This window comes from Siphateles boraxobius, unplaced genomic scaffold, assembly GCF_051911475.1.
Source record: "Siphateles boraxobius isolate OS27281-9 unplaced genomic scaffold, OSU_SipBor_1 31, whole genome shotgun sequence".
In the NCBI taxonomy this organism is placed as follows: Eukaryota; Metazoa; Chordata; class Actinopteri; order Cypriniformes; family Leuciscidae; genus Siphateles; species Siphateles boraxobius.
In genome coordinates, this window is record NW_027508931.1 from 6,752,501 (window position 1) to 6,775,052 (window position 22,552).

The 22,552-nt window shown below is 34.7% G+C and overlaps 2 protein-coding genes across 8 annotated transcripts in view; one reads left to right on the forward strand and one right to left on the reverse strand.

Annotated features, from left to right (window-relative positions):
• The window catches only part of tbxas1 (thromboxane A synthase 1 (platelet)), an 82,289-nt gene extending 63,326 nt beyond the window's left edge, over positions 1–18,963 (reverse strand). The window contains exons 1-3 of one of the 6 annotated variants that reach the window (XM_077193585.1): positions 18,902–18,963; positions 17,551–17,580; positions 16,092–16,223 (exon numbers count right to left, since the gene is read on the reverse strand). In XM_077193585.1, coding sequence (XP_077049700.1) covers positions 16,092–16,192 — 101 coding nt within the window. In that variant the 5' untranslated portion in view covers positions 16,193–16,223; positions 17,551–17,580; positions 18,902–18,963. Of the gene's footprint in view, positions 1–16,091; positions 16,224–17,518; positions 17,858–18,173; positions 18,266–18,901 lie in introns of those variants that run through there. The other 5 variants (XM_077193584.1, XM_077193580.1, XM_077193583.1 and 2 more) reach the window with 5 other exon arrangements.
• Positions 18,964–20,403: 1,440 nt separating this feature from the next.
• The window catches only part of hipk2 (homeodomain interacting protein kinase 2), an 88,463-nt gene continuing 86,314 nt past the window's right edge, over positions 20,404–22,552 (forward strand). For both annotated transcript variants that reach the window (XM_077193589.1, XM_077193591.1), the window contains exon 1: positions 20,404–20,760. In XM_077193589.1, the coding sequence (XP_077049704.1) occupies positions 20,742–20,760 (19 nt within the window). In that variant the 5' untranslated portion in view covers positions 20,404–20,741. The remainder of the gene's footprint in view (positions 20,761–22,552) is intronic.

The window sequence follows — 22,552 nt, forward strand, 5'->3', positions numbered from 1 at the left end:
TTTAGATTTGAGTTTTTGTGTTGTACACTGCTGGGCCACCGTAGCCTTGGCTCAATTTGAACTGTTGCAATGAAAGTCAATGGGATTTTTATGATTTTTAATATTAATTTTTAAGAAATCTGAAAGTCAAATCAGTCTGAAAAGATATAGCACACTAAGTCAGAACAGTCTGAAGGTCTGACCCGAGTTTGGAGTTTGTAGAGTTAAAGCTCTAGGAGGAGTAGCAGTCAGAAAATTTTGGTTAAGAAAAAGAAGAAGAAAAAGAATAATAATAAGTTTAAATAGGATTTCAGTAAGTTGGCTTTCACAAGCCAACTTAATAATATAAAAAAATTTTATAGAAAACTAAACTTAATTTACATGATGTGTCCAATAAATTGACAATAAAAAAGTTCTCAACTTTTGAGAAGCAAGTAAAACTAAAAAGCGCATGCAAAAATGAAACATAATATGAATTTGGGTAGTGCTCTCTTCAGAACTGAGTTGAGACTGCCTTTTAATTCCCATTCAGTTGCTAAATTTGAAATGAATTTGAATTGAGGATGAAAATAGTACACAGAAGCAGAATTAAAAATGAACTGAAATTCAAAATTCAACTAGAAATGCCAAAGACAATTTTATATTAAATCATATTTAATAAATTGACTATTGTGGACAATGGTGGATGAATACTTCATTTCTCAGAATGCATTGATTTTTTTATGAATTCCTTTTCCTGTCATTCCAACTCAACTTCTTGTGTGGTGTGGCCAATTCAAAGTCTAACTAATGAATTATAAGGGAGACAATTTTTCAATTCTGATGTTTGCACAACCCTGGTATCAACTCTAATACTATCAACTCTAATAAAACTCTAGTATTAAACTCCGTCTAATACTAATATCTGACATGACGGACCAAAAGATTTCTAAACCTGAAATTTTTTTCCCTTAAAACTCATTTTTTATCATCAAAATGACATATTTAAATGTTTTTTCCCTGAAAAGAAATCTTCATGCCTTAAAGCTCCAGTACGTAACATTTTTGGGTTAGAAAGTAAACAAAATAAATTTTTGTGCAAGTACATAACCAGCCAGTGTTAAAAAATATCTGCTTGCCTTAGCTTGATTAAAAACAGTAAGCTTGTAATAATGTTTTTAATTCCAGTGGTACTGGTGGAATTCGAGCATGTCTTTGCGTCATTACGTCACATCTGTACACATAAAGAAGGTGTCTCGGCTAGTAGGCTATATTGCGTGTGAGGATGTTGGAGGTGGAGATTTATAGCCCTTTCTCACAGCACTTGATATAATTAAACATATTAATTTGATGGTGGATCCAGAACGGTTTAAAATGACAATCACCAGTGACAACTGGAGATTCGCCCGTTGTAAAATGCAAAAGACTTTTGACTTCGGAGTGGCTACAGAAAAAAAGAGACTGCAACCGTACCCATGCGGAAACAAGGATAAATATCTGAAGGGCATTAAATGTAGTCACGCAATGCTAATGTTGTTAACATTAACAATTTGAGAAGAAAGTACAATTTGCACGGTTTGACGTGATATGATAAGCGATCGTTAGATTTAATCAGCGCTATTTACAGCAATGCTTTTTTTTCCCTTAGTTGATCAGAACAAAAGTGGATGTTACTTTTTCAGATGACATTTTCCGGTGAAAAATCTTATGTGGGTCATACTTCCAAAAAGTAGAATCTGTGATTCCGAATGACAGTATCCACACCGGCACGGTGACTGACAGCCGCACATTCTCCTCAAAACATTGGATTCATCCGCACTGTGCCGTGGCACAACCCATGTAAAGTTGATAATTCCGCGAATATCTACAATTGCAGATTTCGAACAGAGATGGCGTCAAAGAGGAATAACTACGGACTGCAGCTTTAAAATAGCTTGAATCACAAAGCTTGAATTACACCAGCGATTTCAAACTGTGCTTTTGAGACTCTTTGGTTCACTTCAGTTTTAAGATTAAAATACTCAGCAATGGTGTTGACATTTGAATTTGCACATGGTTCATCTTAAAGCACAATAAACAACATTAACTCTCTGATGGTCTTCAAAAAAAAGTCACACTCATGGTCTTCGGGGTCTATTGGACCCCAGACAACAACATTTAATTTTGTAACCGAACAATATTTTTTTTTTAACAAATATAATTTTACTTGGTTCATTAATGTTTTTACTCAACATTTGTGCAGTTTTTGTAGAATTTATGATTTTTAAAAAATTTCTATAAATAAATAAATAAATATTTAATTAAATAGGATTTTTACAAAAAAACTGCATTTTATGTTAAATAAACTTTATAAAAGACCCAGATTTCTATCTTTCATTCCTGGGGATACCATGGATAATTTTACAAGGTTTAATGTAAGATTTTTGCCCATTTTTTGGAAAATACCGGTTAAAATTTGTAATAAATCACTTTAACCACTAGATGGCTATAGAGCTCCATTATATGCTATTTGCTATTTGAATTACTGTAAGATATAGTTTCTAAAGTTGGATTCAGTTGGATTCATATCTAAATATTATAAAATCACAATTATAACAAAAATAAAATAATTTTTGTCAAAATTTAGCATTTTTTGTACTGAAAAAACACAGCACACACAAAAACAACAACAACAACAGTGAAGTGCCAAACCTGCAGACAGGGTTGGAGCAAACACAGGGTGTGTGTGTGTGTACATTTTATTTTTATTTTTATGTGTACAGTGTCACCAATTTATTTTTGAGGTGGTTCTTCATTTTGTATGATTTTATTTGACAAATTATAAGACTTTTTATAGCCTTACAAATGTATTTCTGTGTGTGTTTGTGTGTGTGTGTGTGTGTGTGTGTGTGTGTGTGTGTGTGTGTGTGTGTGTGTGTGTGTGTGTGTGTGTGTGTGTGTGTGTGTGTGTGTGTGTGTGTGTGTGTGTGTGTGTGTGCGTGTGTGTGTGTGTGTGCGCGCACATTTTCAATGGGTCTAAGTGTTACCAATTTATTTTTCTGGTGGTTCTGCATTTTAGATTATTTTATTTTACAAATGATAAGAGAACAGTTTTTATAGTCTGTATGTATTCCTGTATAAATGTATTCCTCTTTATGTGTGTGTTTGTGTGTGTGTGTGCGCCTGTGGTGAGCATGATAATTTTGGATTGTGGATGTTTTTTGCATTGTTGGAAGTGTGCCACTTTATTTCTGTCATTTCTGTCTATGTGTCCTACGTTGTTTCTGATTTTGATGATGTTATTTTGTCTATTTTGATTGCGGGGTCCAATAGACCCTGAAGACCACGAGTGTGACTATTTTTGTCACGCCAACATAAAAACAGATATCATAAAAAATTTTTTTGTTGTTGTAGATCTAGAAAGTGTTGAGAGCCGTAGAAAGTTTCAAACCATTTGGACAAAGAGAATTTTTTTTTTTTAATTTGAGCAAAAGTCATTTGGGGTCCAATAGACCCCGAAGACCAAAAGCTTGATTTTCACCACAGGGGGACTTTCTCAAAAAAGAGATTTGTGTCATTGAGTCATTCATCCACACAGGGGCTCATACAGGGGCGTCCAGTTTGACACATGCTCACAGCTACGCATTTCAAAGATTCTCCCTTTGTCACATAATCAATCATATGCAGGACTCCGAGTCATACACAATGAAGCCTCTGATCTGAGCAGCATATAAACATATTAGAATGGTTTCTGAAGGATCATGTGAAATTTTAAAACATTAAAACAGAAAAAGGTTATTTTAAATTGTAATAATATTTCACAATATTCTGTTTTACTGTATTTTTGATCCAATAGATTCAGTTTTATTGAGCATAAGACACTTATTAAAAAAAAAACTTACATATACCCAAAACTTTTGAAAATCAGAGGAAATGTTAAACCAGTAGAAGAGTGTCAACTGGTATACATTTTTGTATATCAATTTACATTGCAGTTACACAGTCTCTGATGGTTAAATCTGGAACATAAAAATGAAGATGCTTCAGAATTTGTATATATTAGTGTGATTGCAATGTACATAACTGCTCAAATAATAATAAAATAAAAATAGTTTGATAGGCTTACTTCAATATATTATATAAATTCAAAAAACAGTATTCTATCATTATCTATACAGCAGTTCTTGAATACATTTTCCATCAAAATAAAATATAAAAGATACTATAAAACTATAGTCTATTAAAGATACTGTTTTTCTATTTATTTACTATGAATAATCATGTCCTTTGGATTGTGTCGGATAAAAAAAGAAAATAATCAAATATTTGTCATGTACTATATATGGGCAAGTACTCCTTGAGTCTACTGGCATTACCAACATAAAAAAATATTTTAATAATTTTTAAAGGTATACTATGTAACTTTTGGCCCTCTAGCGTTTAAAAAAACAAAATTGCATGCATTTTGCAGAAGCACATTGTTTTGGTTGAGCTTCGGCTCTGCGTAACTGTGCGGATGAATATGGTTATCCTACTGCTCATAAAACATTCACTATAGGCTTAAGAGATATAACCAGTTTAGATGGAAATGATCTCAATCTGAATAGCTGAAGACCATACTGAATAATCAACAATAATGAAATTGCAAAGATAATGCAAGATTAATTCACACAGATAATGTTTTACAATGAACTCTGTTAGAGAGGTACATACGGCAATTTATCAGTATAATAAAATACCTTACTCATCTGTTGAGTAATAAAAACTCCATCTCTGCGTCACTTTTACAACATTTCAAATCCCTCAGATCTTGCCATCTCCGAAAAGCCAAGTCAATGTTGATTCTCGTTATATTACAAACTTTGTCGCATTCTCTTTTTTGCAAACCCTCCTCTGTTTGGCGTTTTTTAAAATGGGTGATTCTCTGGAGGTTCGAGATTTAACGTGCTCCATGTAAAACTTTCTGGCTCGTTGTGAAAACTAGCCTATGCCACTCCCACCATAAAGCAGTAGGAGCAACTTTTCTCTATTTACGGATATGACGAGACACGCAGTATAGTAGCTATACATATGCAATTATCCTGTGAAAACCATCCCTCAGGTCTAATACATAAATACTTAATAATTAGGCACTAGGGATGCGCGGTATACCGGTACTGCAAAAATACCGGTATATATTATATTTCAAACGGTACAATATCCTAATTTTGTTCAATTCGGTATTTAATGCGCTGCTGTTTCGAAGTTCACCGCTAAACGGCAGTGCGCTACCTAAACTGACGCGGGTCATGCGAAAGCGGCAAACGGTGACAACAGAGGAACACCAAACGGGGAGGCAACACATCAAATCTGTCTAAGCACTTGACTTGTCAGTTGCTCATCCTGACTTGTTCAAAGAGTTCAGAGATCGACAGGTTAGTCCATCATTCAACTGATTTAATTTAGACTTTTATTGAACACTGAACAGCGCACATACGTAAGAGCTTATCAATTATATATGATACGGTAAACACGAAAGCTCAAATCTGCTTGCATGGCAGGCTAGAACCAATTAAGTTTAGGTCTCATCATTTTTGCCTTTTCAAACAAACATATATTAATTGAATTTGAATGAATAAAGAATACAAATTTGAATAATATTAATTTTAGTATTAGTGATAGTAAAATGAATGGCATATTAGAGCCGCTGTTGCGACCCCTAGAGGAATAAGCCGAGAGAGAGAGAGAGAGAGAGAGTAATAGTAGTAATATGAATATTACTAATATTACAATTAAGCTACATTTGTCAACATTCATTAGGGTAACCAGACCTAACAGTATTATAGGATTTATTAATCTATATCAATAAGTAATTAAATGACTTAGGTTAGGTTTTTGCTACACATCAAAATACTCGTCAGAAAGTTAAATATACTAATACATGTTTAGCAATGCATTAAACTAATATGAACCCAAACAGTAACCAAACCAAGATGAATAAATGCAATAAATGTTGATAATTCTCTGTTGATGCATGACAGCTAATGGTTTACATGTCATTTTATTATTCTATTATTATTATATGTTGATCTATTATTACAGATATTAACCTACTTTAATTGTATAATTTCAGGGTTTTTTTTTTTCAAAATCAAAATTTAACCTACTGTATGTTCCCTGACTGAATTATTATTATTTTATTTTACATTTTGATACCCTTTCTTAGCACATTTGGTAGTGGAGAGTTTCAAGCAGTGTTTTTTAAGTGTCACTTAAATTTTGAGACTGTTTTTTTTTTTAGTATTTAGTATCGATTTGGTATCGATACCGAGGTATTAGGTTCTGGTATCGTACCGAAGCCAAAATTGTGGTATCGAGCCATCCCTATTAGGCACAAATCATAGGCTTACCATAGTGAATCAGTGTAAGACAAAAACATGTTTTGGAAAAAGGAGTGATGATGTTTTGACTCATTATCAACATTTTGTTAATTTTAAGCAAAAGTTACATAGAGTGCCTCTAAGCTTTTGGTCATATGCACACACAAATTTGGGTCTATAAACCTCTTTCAAACGGATACAATGCTCTAGCTATTGATGCATATCATTGAACGAATAGCAAGTAGCTTTTATGACAGTAAGTAAATAGCTATTATTGAACGATTTAGAGCTTGGCATATTTACAGCTAGTTTGTGTGCAACTGGAGATGGATTCATGTAGACATCTATTTTACCAAGGTTTTGTGCTGTTACTGTACCCAGAGGGATTGTTGAGTGCCGCCTGTAGAAGAGATAACCAACCCACACAGTTGATGTAAGATATCCTTGTTTACCGACCTGTGTCGTCGTGCTATGCAAACTAATGGCTGCATGTTAAAAGCCTCTCACTGAGTTTAAAGGTTTATTTTAATGACTTTTAATTCCTCTCATCACTATGCAATGTGCACTTACAATTCAGCATACCAGCCTTTATTAAACACACAAACAAATATTCCCTGTTATAATCAGTGCGTGTCAGACTACAGAGGAAGGAGTTCTTCTCTGTGCCGAACCATCGTCAACCATTCATCAACGCGTTTATTTAAAGTGAAGAGAAAGGGGAGAAAAGGAATAAACCAAGAGAGAAGGCAGCTTTGAAAAGGAGTATATCTTGGCCTGTCACCTCCTCACTGATGTAGTGCATTGTGTGTGCAGGTGCACATGTGTGGCCAGCTGTGAGACAACAATAACCAAAAATAGGCTGAAAAATGGCGCTAAAATAGAAGTGTGAACGGGCCTGCTGTGACATCTCTCTCATCGGCATTAGTCATGCGAGTCCCTCCGGTTCCATAACACCTCCCCAGGACCCAATCCTGTTCTTCCGAGCCTTTCCACACAAAACATGGTGCTATTTCCAGCCCTCAGCAGGGACTACGGCACGTCTCGTTAAAGACGGCAGAGAGATTCTGTATCAATCTGAAACTCACAGACATCATGTAAAAGGACGAATAGTTCATTCAAAAATGTTGTCATTATTTTACTTTTTTTAAAACATTACTTGTCATTATTTACTCACCCTTATGTTGTTCTAAACCTGTATGATATTCTTTCTTCTGTGGAGGCATTTTGGATAATGTACTGATCCGTGGAATTACCATTAAAAGGGAGTGTGGCTTTAATAATGAGCTTTAAAGAGGACATACGCACATAAATGTTTCATAAAAGTGGTCAATATGATTCATGTATATCCACAGCGATAATGATTCACTGAAATTCTTAAAATCTGCTCATTCTTGATTCTTGATCTGTTCTTTTTATTTAATCCAGGTCCCATATCAATGATCCGGTTGGCAGCCAAGTGGAGGGGAATAGCAACTAAACGTCTGATCAGTTTTCTACACACAAAATATCATATGACTTCAGAAAACTTAAAATCTTGATGGACTTTTGGACCACGTTTATCTTACTTTATGGTCCTTTTGAAGTTTGAAAGCTTTAATCCCTATTCACTGTAATTGCATGGAAATGAGTGAACAGTTAAGTTTAGTAACTCTCATTTTTGTCTTCTCCAGAAGAAAGAAAGTGATACAGGTTTAGAACGACATGAGAGCGAGTAAATAATGGAATAGTTTTCATTTTTAGGTGAACTACTCCTTTAAAATGAAGTCTATGAGAGCACTTTACACTTTAAACGTCATTTAAATCTCATTTAAATCCTTCACGCCACCGGCCCCGCACTGTCCCCACCGCTCTCGGCCCTGCCCTGCTTGCCACACTAATTCTCCTTGAATTTTCAACACACTGTTCTTTAGACTCTGATCTTTTCGATGAATCTGTTATCTGAATGATTCCTTCATGATTTGATCCAGTTTACAACTCGCTTACTCAATGATCCAGTCAGCTAACAGCCCACTGGAGGTGAATAACAACTATAATTTTGGTCTGTTTTCTTAACACAAAGCTATAATATGACTTCAGAAAATGCCCTTTTTTAAGCTTGAAGGCTTCAATCTCCATTCACTGTAATTTCATGGAAAAGTGTACAGTTCTTCAATACCTCTCCTTTTGTGTTCTTCTATCAGAAAGAAAATCATACGTTTTTGGAACAATATAAGAGCGAGTAAATAATGGCATAATTCAAATTTTTAGATGAACTACTCCTTTAAAATGAAGTCTATGAAAGCACTCTTCACATTAAAAGTCATTTAAAGGGGACCTATTATGCAAAATTCACTTTTACATGGTGTTTGAACATAAATGTGTGTCAGCAGTGTTTAGACTGATATGGCTTTAAAATTCATCCAGATAACAAACTTTCATGATGATGAAGAGCTGCAATGTCACATGAGCGCGACCGCGATAGAAATGATAATCGAAAACCAAACGGATGTTTTAGTTTTTGGTAGAGTATCCGCGGCTCAAGTTGTACAGGCTCCACCCTCTTTTGGATAAGGGGGCGGGGAGCAGTAGCTCATTTGCATTTAAAGATACATGCATGAAAACAAAATGTTTTTCATTCCACTCAAAAATGGGCATTCACAACATGGTATAATAAATGATCTGTGAGGTATTTTGAGCTGAAACTTCACAGACACATTCTGGGGACGCCTGAGACTTTAAAAAGGGCATAATAGGTCCCCTTTAAATCTGGAGGTTAGGGTAAAAATATCCTCTACATCTTCTCTAATCAAGGTTGTCTTCAAGACTCCACTTGTACTTCATTAATCCCCTAAGACTCCACAGGCAGAAAAAAAGGAAGACATTTTAGCAGCTATGAAAAGATGATCTAATGCGAAATCATATCATAATGACAGTGAATTAATGCAAGCTGCAGGAGGTCTCGTCAGTCGTTTTGTGGCGCTTTACAACACAGTGCCACCGCAAACCAAACCAAGAGCCTGACGAAAGCGACTACTGGCTTTCGTCACTTCATAATCGAATAACAGTTGTGCAGTTTGAGATTTAATTTACGTATAACTCTCCCTCCGCACATCTGCAGCATGAGGTGTCAAGACAATTTGGTTACAGACTTTAATGGTGTGTGCTAGGGTACTCAATTTCCATATTACCGGGCCTATTTTAGCGATGGTCTAGCACTGCAAGCGGCGGCAAGCTCATTTACAGTGGAGGGTGGATCTGGGTGAAATTAGAGTAGATTACCATATTTAGATTTATTAGGTGCCCGTCACCGTGGAAACGGAGGACCGTAGCAGCTTCTCGGGGAGGTGTGCATGTTTGATATGATTAACATCTGTGATGGATGAGCTGTCCAACAGCCCTCAATTAAACAATAACTATTCCAGAGACTGGCCAATGACAAAGAAAGTCAAACAGTGTGTGCAAGTGCCTCACTGCCAAGTCAGCTGTCCACAGCTTGATGCAATCAGCATTGAATGGTCGGCGCACAGCCTCTACTTTCACATTGGAGTGCAGAGATAGTCACTTAGATTGGGCTACTGAGGACCCAGAGGGAACAGACAATCTAGCACTGTGGGATTTCACTGCACTGAGGGTAAAAAGCGATTGACTGAAACTAGCAGTTAGGGATGAGGAATTTTAGTCCAAGAAAACATACACAGAGAGCCAAATGGTCCTAAATGCGCTATACTGAACCAATAAAGTACAAGTAGCATTAAGAGTAAAAGGCTAAAATCTATTGTAAGGCATGGGCCATGTTGCAGTCAAAAAATCATTGTTTATAAAACATTGGGACTTCATCGATGTGTAGCAAAAACCTAACCTAAGTCCTAATAAAACTATACCTAAAGTACACTAAATTTTAATAGTTTGAGGTCAGTAAGATTTAGCAAAAAAAAAAAAAAAATTGTATACTTTCATTTAGTAAGGATGCATTAAATTGATCAAAAGTGACAGTAAAGATATTTATAATCTTGCAAAAGATTTCTATTTGAAATAAATGCTGTTCTTTTTAACTTTCAATTCATAAAAGAATCCTAGAAAAATGTGTCACGGTTTCCATAAAAAATATTATGCAGCACAACTGTTTTAAACGTTAATAATATTAAGACATTATTTTGAGCACCAAATCAGCATATTAGAATGATTTCTGAAGGATCACGTTACGCCAAAAACTGGAGTAATGACGTGAAAATTCAGCTTGAACATCACAGGAATAAATTACATTTTAAAATGTATTCAAATAGAATTTTTCAGTTGTAAAAATACTTCATAATATTATTGTATTTTTGATCAAATAAATGCAGCCTTAAGAGACTTCAAAAACATGAATAAAATCTTACTGAATGCCAATTTTTGAACGGTTGTGTAACTCCAACAAATAGCTCACATTAGCATGGTAAATGAACACTTTTAAAATATATTTTACTGTATTTAGTATATAATGAGTACAGCAATTGCTCATTCAACTCTTCAGCACAATACTTCATTAAAATAATTAATGGATCATTAAAAGTAACATCCTTCCGCTACAAAATATAGTCCCTGTCATGGAAGCCAGTATTAACCAATCAGCATCTTGAACCAGACCTATTTATATTATAAACCTACAACAGAATCGTCAGAAAACTGCCAAACCAAGGCCAGTGGAATCAGTTTGCATGAATTTCACTCAATAGCAGCACAGAAGAGTGTCATGAAGTTTTTGCAGGGATAATCTCCTTGAAGCAACCTGGGTTTAAGTGTCTTCCTCAAGGGCACAATGGAGATCACTTCATTCTTGTGGTATAAAACCAGCAACTTTTCAGCTGCCAGCCCAAACTGTAACCACAATACCACAGCTACTGTAGGACCTCAATCATTGAGAAGAGAGAGAACGTAAATACAGATCACATAGGGTGATTTTTAATTCTGAATCATAACCTAACGTCTCAGGCTGCCATCACGTGTTTCAAATTGTTTAATAACGTCATGCCTGAGGATTAAGCGTTTTAATAGACTTCTGGAATTGATTTAAAAGAGTTTGTCTTAGTCACACAGAGAGAATCCATAAGATATCACAGCAGATGTCACACATCTACTGTATGTGCATGACCTCTCTGAAGTGGTGCCCGATGTTTATGCAGAGTCCAGAGGGTGACAGATGGGTTCGCATTCGACTCTGTCTCTTAAAATTTATGAGAGGATCTATTAGAATATGTCATCTTCTCCACTCAGCCTTGCCAGTGGAGAGATTCAGTCATGGTCACAAGGCCCCTGTATCCACAGTGTGTTAAGTGAGAGGGATTAGCAAGTTCAATGCCAGAGGAAAACAAACTTCTCAGGTTTCACAGATGGGGAATTCACACTCTTTATGATGGAGACACATTTTTAATGTAATGAAGACAGAGGGACAACAGAAGATTAACATTAAGTTATTAACCTTCATATATGGAAGAGTGGGATAAGCCGTGCCACTTTTTACTTAAGTTGTAATTTAGGCAAGTAGAAATGAGACCAAGGAAATATACCTAATTATATTTCATGGTTTCTGCTATTAAATTAAAAGAGCAATAATCTAGCACACTTAAAATGCATCATTCTAAAGGTCTTGTTTTGCTGCATATTAATTGCAATTAAATTCATTTAAACCAGAGAGAGAAGGTCAAATAAATGAATCTGAATGGAATAAAATGTATTATATACTATACGATATATATATATTAGAAAAATAACATTTTATAATAGTACTAGTAATAATATATTTAATGCATCTGGACACAAAGTGTGTTATTGAAACAATAGTCCTTATACACAAAATAAATATTCCTAGTTTCCTAAACCACCAGATACAGGTAAAAGCTTGCACACTCAAGTATGCAGACAAAAACGTTTCTCGCAACACAAGCTGGATGACACTTGCAGAAAACGCAAAATACACATTGCATTCTCAGCGCTTTCACACGAACCACTAAATGAGGCATCAGCATAAACTGGCCAAATGTAGATTTGATCTTCTTGGCTTCACTGTAAAAAGTGATCAGTTAATTGAAAAAATTAAGTTGTGGAATTGTCAAGTTCACATAACTTAATTTAACTGATCAGTCAACTGATCACTTTTTACAGTGTTCCAATTTACAGAACAACACACATTTAGCTGCTCATGTTGCCAATTCATGTTACCTAAATAACCTTTTTCTTTTTTTAAAGTAGAGGGCTGAACCTAACAGTTTATTCGAGTAGGTGACGCCACGACTGTCTCCAGTCCCCTCTCATCATGGGTTTATGCGTAATGAAGCAGAAGGGGACAGAGTTCAGAAGAAGTTCAGCTCACTGCTAATCATGCTTTCCTCGCATTCTGGCAATCGCAAACACTCTGAAGGCCCCGTCATTGTAAAAACCTTGAATTGACTGGTTCAAGCTGGCCTCTTATATAAGCTATAACCTTTTGCACTGAAGATCAATTCTTTGTATAAAGGAAAATTAAATGAGCTGGAAATGCTCAGGAGGTTCCTATGCCAAACTATAGTGTTTTGCCAAGCATATTTAGCCATATTTTGCTGCATTGCTGGGAACTTACCATATCAATTGCAAGTTTGACGCAAATAAATAACGTTTGCAAGCCGTCTTCTTTACACAAGGATGACCTCAGAGGAGAGACTTGGCTCCTCCATTGATTAGAAAGTTTTGTTCCATAACACTGCGTCTTTTGTAGTTTAAGTTTATGTGTTTGATATGCATCTCAAGGATACAAGGCTTATATTTAACAGTGCATTCAAGTTTCAAATCGGGGATTAATCCTCTAATATGGCTTATTTCTGTTTTGGGACCAACCCAAAATGCATATTGATATACCCTCCATAAAACCCAGATATGTTTTTTTTATTCTCTTTGTCATAGCTAACCCTGTGCAGAAAGGTTTCATCCCCAAATCTCCATTTGCACCGTGAGTGACAGAGTGAGCGAGCCCTTACATAACTAACCTCTTAACGTCCACTGTGAATGACAGTCGTGCCTTTGCCAACAGACAGGAATGTACTTGTTTTGTGTATGTGTGTGTGTGTGTGTGTGTGTGTGTGTGTGTGTGTGTGTGTGTGTGTGTGTGTGTGTGTGTGTGTGTGTGTGTGTGTGTGTGTGTGTGTGTGTGTGTGTGTGTGTGTGTGTGTGTAAAAGTTAAATAACAGGGACAGCATTTGTACCCAATGGACGGAAAAAGCAGTTGATCAGTATCCGATTCTTTCGTCTGTTTATTATTTATTATCTAATTTCTTAGATAATGTTATACGGAGAAAATGTTATCAATCAAACTCAAGAGGATGAATTAAATAATATGTATTATGAGCCGTTTTATTTTCTATTTGTTTTGTTTTTACTATCCGTTCTCAAAATGTTTACAATGTAGTACCTATTTTATCATTATTTTAAATGTAAATAATATTAATAAAAAATATATAATATTTACAGTAATATAATTTAAGTTGGGAGATAATAACCATATTTATAAGGAAACCATCATATTAAAAAATATAATATTAATCATATCATATAATAAAAATATATTTATTCTTACTATTAAATAATCCTGGGATGTCATCCAATGCTTCAGAATCTTTACTTTTTTCAGATCGTTTCTGTATTTTTAAAATAAACGTATTTTAAAGACAGTATATTTATAACAAAAATCATTGAAATATATATAATATAAAAAAAAAAATCTCTCTATATATATATGTTCAATTATATTTTTAATTTCAGTATATGTAAATAGATAGCGATAAAAGATTGAAATTAAAAATATAATTCTAATACAGTGAATTCCAAAAAAATATTGCATGTCTCCAATGCTCTATAATCGGTAACACTTCATTTTACAGTGCGTGCACTTTCAATGTACTTACAGTGTTTTTATCACAAAAGTAATGAGTAGTGTAAGGTAACTACATGGGTTAAATTAAGGTTTAGGGGTAGGTTCAGGGTTAGTACCTAGTTAGTGTCATTACTACAATAAATACATATGGTATGTTCATGCGAAACAGGACTGTAAAACAAAGTGCTACCCTATAATCATCAAAGAGTATTCATGAAAGGTGCCATTTCTCATTGAAATTTCACTGGTATCATTTTGTAATAATTTAAATTTCATAGAAAACCTTTTGTAACATATAATTTAATTTCTAGATAAACTTGGAAAAATTTACTCCAGCAAATAAACTCTGGATGTATTTTGCCTTAAATGAAACTAGCTGGAGCTGCATTTGACTTAAAAGTGTTTTTCCCCAAGGGTTTGAATAGCAATACTATACTGTATGATGCCACAAGTCGTGGTAACACTAAACATAGCAGTGATGCTATGCCCTCCATTACATAAGCATCACAATGGATATATATAAATAAAAAATAAGAAAACCACAGCATTTAACTGGAAGTAAAGACATTGCTTATCTTTTTAGACTGGCTTAAGTTCATAACCCTTAATTACCCTGCAGACTGTTGTTCAGAGGACTCCTGTTGCTATTGACAACAAGAGAAAGTCTTTTTTCAGTGCTCTTTCTCTGTTAAAGGTGACGGTTTAAATGTTAAAGAAAGAAGGGTGTGGCTATGACTAAGCCCTGTAAAAATGGCAGTAATTAAATTCACTGATTCCAACGCTGCAATAAAATTCTGATATGGTCAACTAAATATAACCTTAATAGAGACCTGCAACTCTGATCAGCTTCTCACAAGCCTGAGTCACTGCATTATAAGAGCAGTGTTGAAAAAGCCTTAATTTAAATACTGAGCCCTTTTGTTTAAAGTCAGTCACTGCATTGTTTTTTAAGCACTGCTGTCCAACAGAATCATGTCACTCTCTATAAAATGCTGCTGAACAGATTTTTTTTGTTGCATTTTACTTCAAGTGATTGGATTCAGGGTTTTTTTCTTAGTAGAGTTCCATACACTTGTTTCAATAAAAGAACACATTTAGTCGCTAACCAACAAAAATCGGACACTCTGTCACAAGATGTCAATGCATACTGTCAATCATCTTTAACATTGCAAAGGCATAATTGGCACTATTGCAAGATCAGAGGAGATTGATACAGTAATCAATTCACAAAGAAAAATAAAATCAAAATAGTTTTGACAGAATTATCATATTGAAACTATGACTTAACCTCCAGGCATCTATGTGTGATAATAACACATGTCATGATTATTTAATTTAATTTCTAGTATCTAATATTTAATTGACTAGAAATTATACTAATATATATATATTCTATGACCTTTCCATTAATTTGTACATGAAAAAAAAGGAGGGAGGGTGGGGCTGGGGGGTAAAATGCTTATAGAAATATTTATATAATGTTTTTATAGCTATAATCATGTGATGCTACTGATCGATGAACCTTTCAGGTATATTTGTCGAGGATAAGTTGGGCTTGAAAACTTGAGCTTTTTATCTTAAGGTTTTTACTTCTGTATTTACTATTGACACTGTTGTGTTCATGGGACAAAAACTATGAATTTCTTTCAGCCTGGCCTTCGCATGACTGTAAAATGGGAACTGAATCTGGATGTTGTCTGCATTGAAACAGGAAGTCGTTTAAAAGATAAGTGTGGATACACGTGCTATTGGAATTTGATCAGATCATTCCATCCAGCTCCTGAGGAAAACAAGCCCGAGCTGTCTGGATCTCACAGTGGTATGCATTTCCCACCATGCCGTTAGAAACATTGGCAAAAGAAATCTGCTATTGCAATCTGAGAAAAATGTTTATGATGCAAATGGAAACCTCATGATCAAATTGTTTTACTCACCAGTAAAGGAGGCCAAGGAACAGCAAGAAAAGGCCCACAGACACTGAGAGTCCACTCGCCTCGACTCCAAACCACTTCAAAATGTCAACTAACGGCTGCATGATGAGATCTGTGACTCTCACCGCTGGTTTCCTGCACACAGAGACGACGCCAAACTAAATGGACTTAGAGTTCAAAGTATTTGTTATATACACACTGTAACATCACAATAGGAAAGTGAGCTTACAATCACCCAGATAAACAATTTTATCAGATCAGATCAAAAATAAAATAAAAAACAAGACAAGTAAATTATTATATAAGGTTGCACTTTCTTTTTACAGTATGTGTAAGTACTGGGTAATATACATTAATACAAGGTAACTACATGGGTTAAGGTTAGGTTTAGGGTTGGCAACTAGTTATTACCCAGTTATTGCAATTACTATAACAAGTACATAATATGTACATGGGGACTGTAAAAATAAGTGCTACCTACCGGTCTTGTACAATGACAATTTAACATTCATCCATTAATTTTGGTTACTGCATAGGCCAGAACAATGAAATAAAGACATAACACACAAAGACACACTAAATAAAAGGGAAATTATGTGAATTACAACGCTAACTGCATAAAGCAACATAGCTAATAATGTAGGGTGACCATATTTTGATGACCAAAAACAAGGACACTCGACCGGGCAAACAGATACTCAAATGATACTCGAAGTTTACTCAAAGATGCCTTATTAATTTCAATACATTTAAAGTAGGCTATGCCTCCTCTGTGTGGATAGAAAATTGTTATATTAAAGACACAAATTCAGATAGGCTTCTCAGAGGTTACTCAACATATTTTATTATGACAGGTTTCAAAAATACTGAATGAAATAATGATAGAAATAATGTATCTTCTGTATTAGAAAAATAAATATATAAATGATAAATAACTAAAAGAAATACCTCCAAATTTAACAAAAATAGCTCTCACAAACTTATAAAAACGAACTAACAAAATATATTTATATCTTTAGTTTTCTTCCTCTTTATTCTGTTTTTCTTCCTCATCCTCCTTGTTTGCCCTTCTATATTTTCTTTAGAGCTGATCTTTCCCCGTAGTTTTTTGAAAACCAGGACATTTTCTTCACTTTATAAAAAACAGCCAGGACGGCCAGGACAGGACGTGAAAACAGGACATGTCCTGGGAAAACAGGACTGTTGGTCACCCTATAATAATGCACCATTGGGATTTAAACCTGGCTATATTTGCTTCTGCTAGCTAGCTAGTTGCTAGCTAACTAAACAAATAGAAACATGAGATGAAAATAACTTCTGTGTGATAAGTTAATTTTGCTAGTTAAACGAACTGTTCCTCGATTTTTTTTCACTGCAGTGTAAAACGAGCAATGAATAAACAAAACAAGTTGTCATCATAGTTTACTTACCCTTTTTTAAGTTAAAAAAATCCCAGACTTACTGTATACTGAAGCAGTAATCCAAACAATATCTAGAATGAAAAAAACACTTAGCAAAGAGCAACCACTCCAGAATTGTGCCAGCGAAAGTCAGAAAATTATATTTAAACAGAATCAAATCCTTCATGAGGATGGAAACACTGCCCTGTGACACTTGACCCATTCACCTCACTCGCATTTTCAGTGGTTAAGATCAATACGAAATGTAAATGGTTAACAAGCTGAGAAGTTGCAACAGTCAAGTTAATAATAATAAAAAAGAACTAGCCTATAAAAATCAATAAAACCACAAGAACTATTAAAACATAAAAACCTATTTATTTTTTTTACAGGTTTTATACTTTTATACTGTAAGAAAAAGAATACAATTAGATTATATTAGGTAATGTTAACTCACTTCAGCATTCAAAAAACACACAATCAGATTCCTTCAACCTTCTTATATGAGCACTTTATTTTTCACAGCTTCTCTGTGTCATCTTGCATGTTTGATGCTTTAATTTGTACACCATGTACAGATTAGAGCATCAAAACATGTGTTTTACAGCTTTATGACTAACATGCATTTCTCTAAATCCCAAAGGCTCTTGATAGTGAACAAGATGCCCTGAGATATATGACATACGTCATCTACATTGTGATGATGCCCTTCCAAGTCAGTGTGGAGGTGCAGTAAAGTAAATCTCCAAGGAAATGTAGCCTAAAAACACCGCAAGAGCTGTAGCTATACCTCCCAGAGCACACCAGCTTAATGTAAAGAATGCTTACATTCTGTTAATAATTACATCCTCTTAACAATTAACGTTGAAGTTAATGCGAGCATGGCTGACATTAGGCTTATATTATCAATAACTGTTAAACACCGAGAGCATTTAAGGACTTCGACCAATGTGCAAAATGGCCAAATAGGTTATTCACATGCTTACTTCATTAGACAGACATAAGACATATGAAATTAATGATCATGAGGAATATATTAAGCCACATTACTATAGTAAAAAGCGTATTAATATGCATGATTTGTCATGATTGTCACATAAACAAAAAACAAAAAAACTAAAGTATTGTGTTCGTTCATTAATATTATTTTTTTCAAGGGTTTATTGGTGTTTAAAATTTAGGGGCAACACTGTGTTTCTGTTGCTCCAATACAAAAATTAAGAATAAGTTCAATATGTCATGTCACCCCGTTGTTTTGAAATAAAGCAGTTTAGGCTACGTAAGATGACTGAGCAGCCGCGATCATGTTCTCTGCTAATAATCTTTGCGGTTTCTCGAGTCAATCTGGAATGTTACAGTGTTATGAAAATATTAGGTTAACGCGATAGTGAATTATATAAACAACGCGCTTACCCTGTGTTTGCCAACAACCGTTTTCGATGACACAGAGGCGTTCTGGAACTTGTAGTTTTTATGCGTCTGAAAAATACTACTATTTCCCACGCAATGGCTTGTGGTACTTGTAGTTTGCACCGATAGAAATGTAAAGTTCTTTATTTAAAAGAAATAAAATAAAATAAATTGTCAAGCATGAAAAGTGAGTATGAAATGTAATGTTTAGTTACCATCCCCACATTTAATTACTCTTTTTACTTTATATATTACTGAAAATATACAATAACATACTGTAAAATAATTTCATAAAACAGGTAATTAATATTGCGTCGGTTTATAGCCTATGTTTGCCACAGATTGGTTGTCTTGCATTTGAAATAGCCTATTGTTTTGTGTGGAAACCTTGCATGACCTCTTGAAGATCACTGTTTTGTTTTGTTCTAGCTGACCGATAACTAATTTCTGTATGAATCTAAATAATCCTTTATTATTATTATTATTATTATTTAGCTTTAACAATAAAAATACAAAGATATGCTATACATAATTAGCTGGATGCATCCAGCTCATATTACATTACAGTTTATTTACTTTCGTAATACATTTATAAATCTATACAAAAAAAAATACATCTAGGGTTTGATAGATGTTATCTTGCTTTATGAAAATTAAATTTCCCATGCAATATTATCAATTGTATTGTCTCAACAACTATGCAGTGTTCAATCTAAAACAATATCATGGGTTCATATTGTAATTATTTTATGAAATGCACATATTATGTATTAAAAATGGATATATGGTTCCAAAAATCTCCAGAGTAATAAATGTAAGAGATTCTGGATCAAGATTAGGCTACATCTCTATAATCCCATTCTGATGGATTTTATTCTGCGCAAATCCACTGGCGTCACTGGGCAATCACACAATTAATATAGCAGGCAGAATCATACAACCTGCTGGGGAGAACGATGGATATAATCAATATTTTGAACGCAATAATCAAATCTTAACGTTTATAAACCAAACACGTTATTTGTTAATATAATAGGCTGAAACCTAAAAATAGAGAAAGATTGTTTCAACAATAGCCTATCTGTCAATGTTTTTTAAATAGTCTTTATTATTTATGTATTATTGTTGAAGTAGAAGCATTAAAATAAAAATAAATGGATAAGATATCAAACCAAGTCCTTTTGGCATGTGCAATTATGGTAGCATAATCTTTGAAAATTTAAAAAAAAAATCCGTTTGGACTGTAACCATTCATTCAGTAGGCTTATATAATAATAACAACATATTATATAATCACTATACCGTGTTATGCTCAAAATAAGTTATCATTACATGTCATATCAGTGGTATTTTGACAGAATTCGCTTTTTTCAGAAGGGTAGGCTAATATGAACCTGATCGAGTAGATCGTCGTTTGATTTAGAGCCTCTGTTCAGCACGATCGCTTGTCTCGTCGTTCGATTACAACGCAAAGTCGCTCCGTTCCACACTCGCTCGTTTCTCTCATTGCAACTTTTGCAGGCACTCACTCCACAGACATGATCACCAGCTGAAGCCAAGACCTGCAATTTGGCTCTCTTTTGGAGCCAAAACAGCATCGAAACCCGTGGAGTTAAATTGCTGACATCCTTTTTTCATCACTCATCCGGGTCCAGTTATTAAATACAAATTCTGGATGTGATTTTTCAACCTTTTATCCTTTTTTCTCTCCCCGATGAACTGGGTTAGTAATGCAGGAGACAGCAGCGATTCTGTCCGTGGCTCAAGATGGCAGATTTTTATTGAGTTGTGAACAGTGCTGTCGCTTCATTTTTTGCCATGAATAACAGAAATCCTTGCACCGATGGCCCCTGTATACGAAGGTAAGATCTACTGCCCTTACGAGGGTGAAATTAATGTCAGAAGTGCACATAATTGACTAACATTATTCACTCTCTCTGCAGAGAGACCATCGGGTCTGAGGTTTATTACCAATCTGTTTCTTGTGTCAGAGAGGATGCTTAGGCTAAATTATAATTATTTATCAAACCTTAGCTTTATATAGCCTACTAGTTGTTGAATTCGTCCAGGATTATTGTGGATTAAGACTAACATGTATTTTAAACAGCGAACCTCCCTCTGTTTCATTGTGCAGTGCTGTCTCTTCACCTAATGTTTAGCTATTCTTAGATTATATCATTATAAAATATCACGGTTTTATAATAGATGGCTTTGTTTTCTGTATGTGCATACTATATAAAATATATATTGAATCTATTTTGTTAATATACGAAACTGAAAGGGAAAAGTGGATATGAAGCAAACAGGCAGTATGTAACCTATATAGAGCATGGTTGTAAATTAGTGGAATGATTTTGCACTTACTCTTTTCTTATTTTACTATTATGTGACTTATGTTATTGATAATGCCCAGTATGGGTTGGTAAAGCTTTTAGACTAACTAATACGCTGCAGTGTTATGGTGACTAATCCTTGTGCAGGAATGCTTTATAAATAATTGGAGGAATAGTGCAGACTTTTTACTTTTTTTTCTTTCTTTCTTTCTCGCAACGAGGGCTGAAATCGATTTACCAACAGCCTAAAAAGCTGTTTTTTGTTCTCCAGAGAGTATCCCGAGGTCACTTACAGGGTTAGCCCTCCTCGAAAATTTATTCTGTCATCATTTACTCATCTAAACCTCTTTGACTTTAATTTTTTTTTCCCGTGAAGATTTTAGATCGAATGTTAATGACCGATAGGATTAGTCACTATTTACTTTCATTTTATATGCCATAAAAGATTAAATGAAAGTGAATAGCGATTGAGACTGACATATTTCAAGTCATACATGTTTGGAATGACATGAGGACTGAGCATTTTTGGATAAACTATCCCTTTAAGGCTGTGTCTGGAAACTGGGCATTTTGGGGCATCATAGATGCATGTGCAGCTTTTTGGGGGCATTATACTATAGATGCCTTCCGAGTCTGTGTTTAAAAATACTGTTGGTATCTCTGTAGTCAGTTCACTATAGGTACAGCCTGTGGTTGAGTTTGGTCTTAGAATCAGATTGAGAATGAATCCTATTCCGTCTGGTTTTAGCTCATAATTTGGACAAAGACGAAGCCATGCATCTGTACGACAGAGCCCTGAAAATGTCAGAGGTGCCATGCCACCTTTTAGACAGCATAAGGATTGCGTTTATCCTCTTCAATTTTTCAATATTTCTGATTGATTACCCATGCTCCCTCTGCTGGTGATAGCAACCACTCCCACTCCTCTCACTTGAATAGTTTTTTTTTTTAATCGGTGTCTGTCTTTTAGATTATTTGCACAAAATGAATGAGCAATACTTTACTCCTAAGAACTGTGCAGTTAAAGCAAGTGGGAAGACATGTAAACTTTTACTCAACAGTTCTACAACTTTCTCAATTGATTAAATTTTACTTGACTCTTGAGATGGATGGATGGATAGATAGATAGATACTGCCGATGGATGGATGCTAAAATAGATACATCTTGTGGGATTGTAACATTTGAAGACCCTGAAGGTAACCTTATGGGACATCTGAAGACCCTCGAGGCTTGGCTCAACCTTCATGTTACTTTAGAGGTTTGTTCTGGCTGTTGTGTAAACAGCATCTCTTATGGGAATGTTCACCATGATCCCAAACA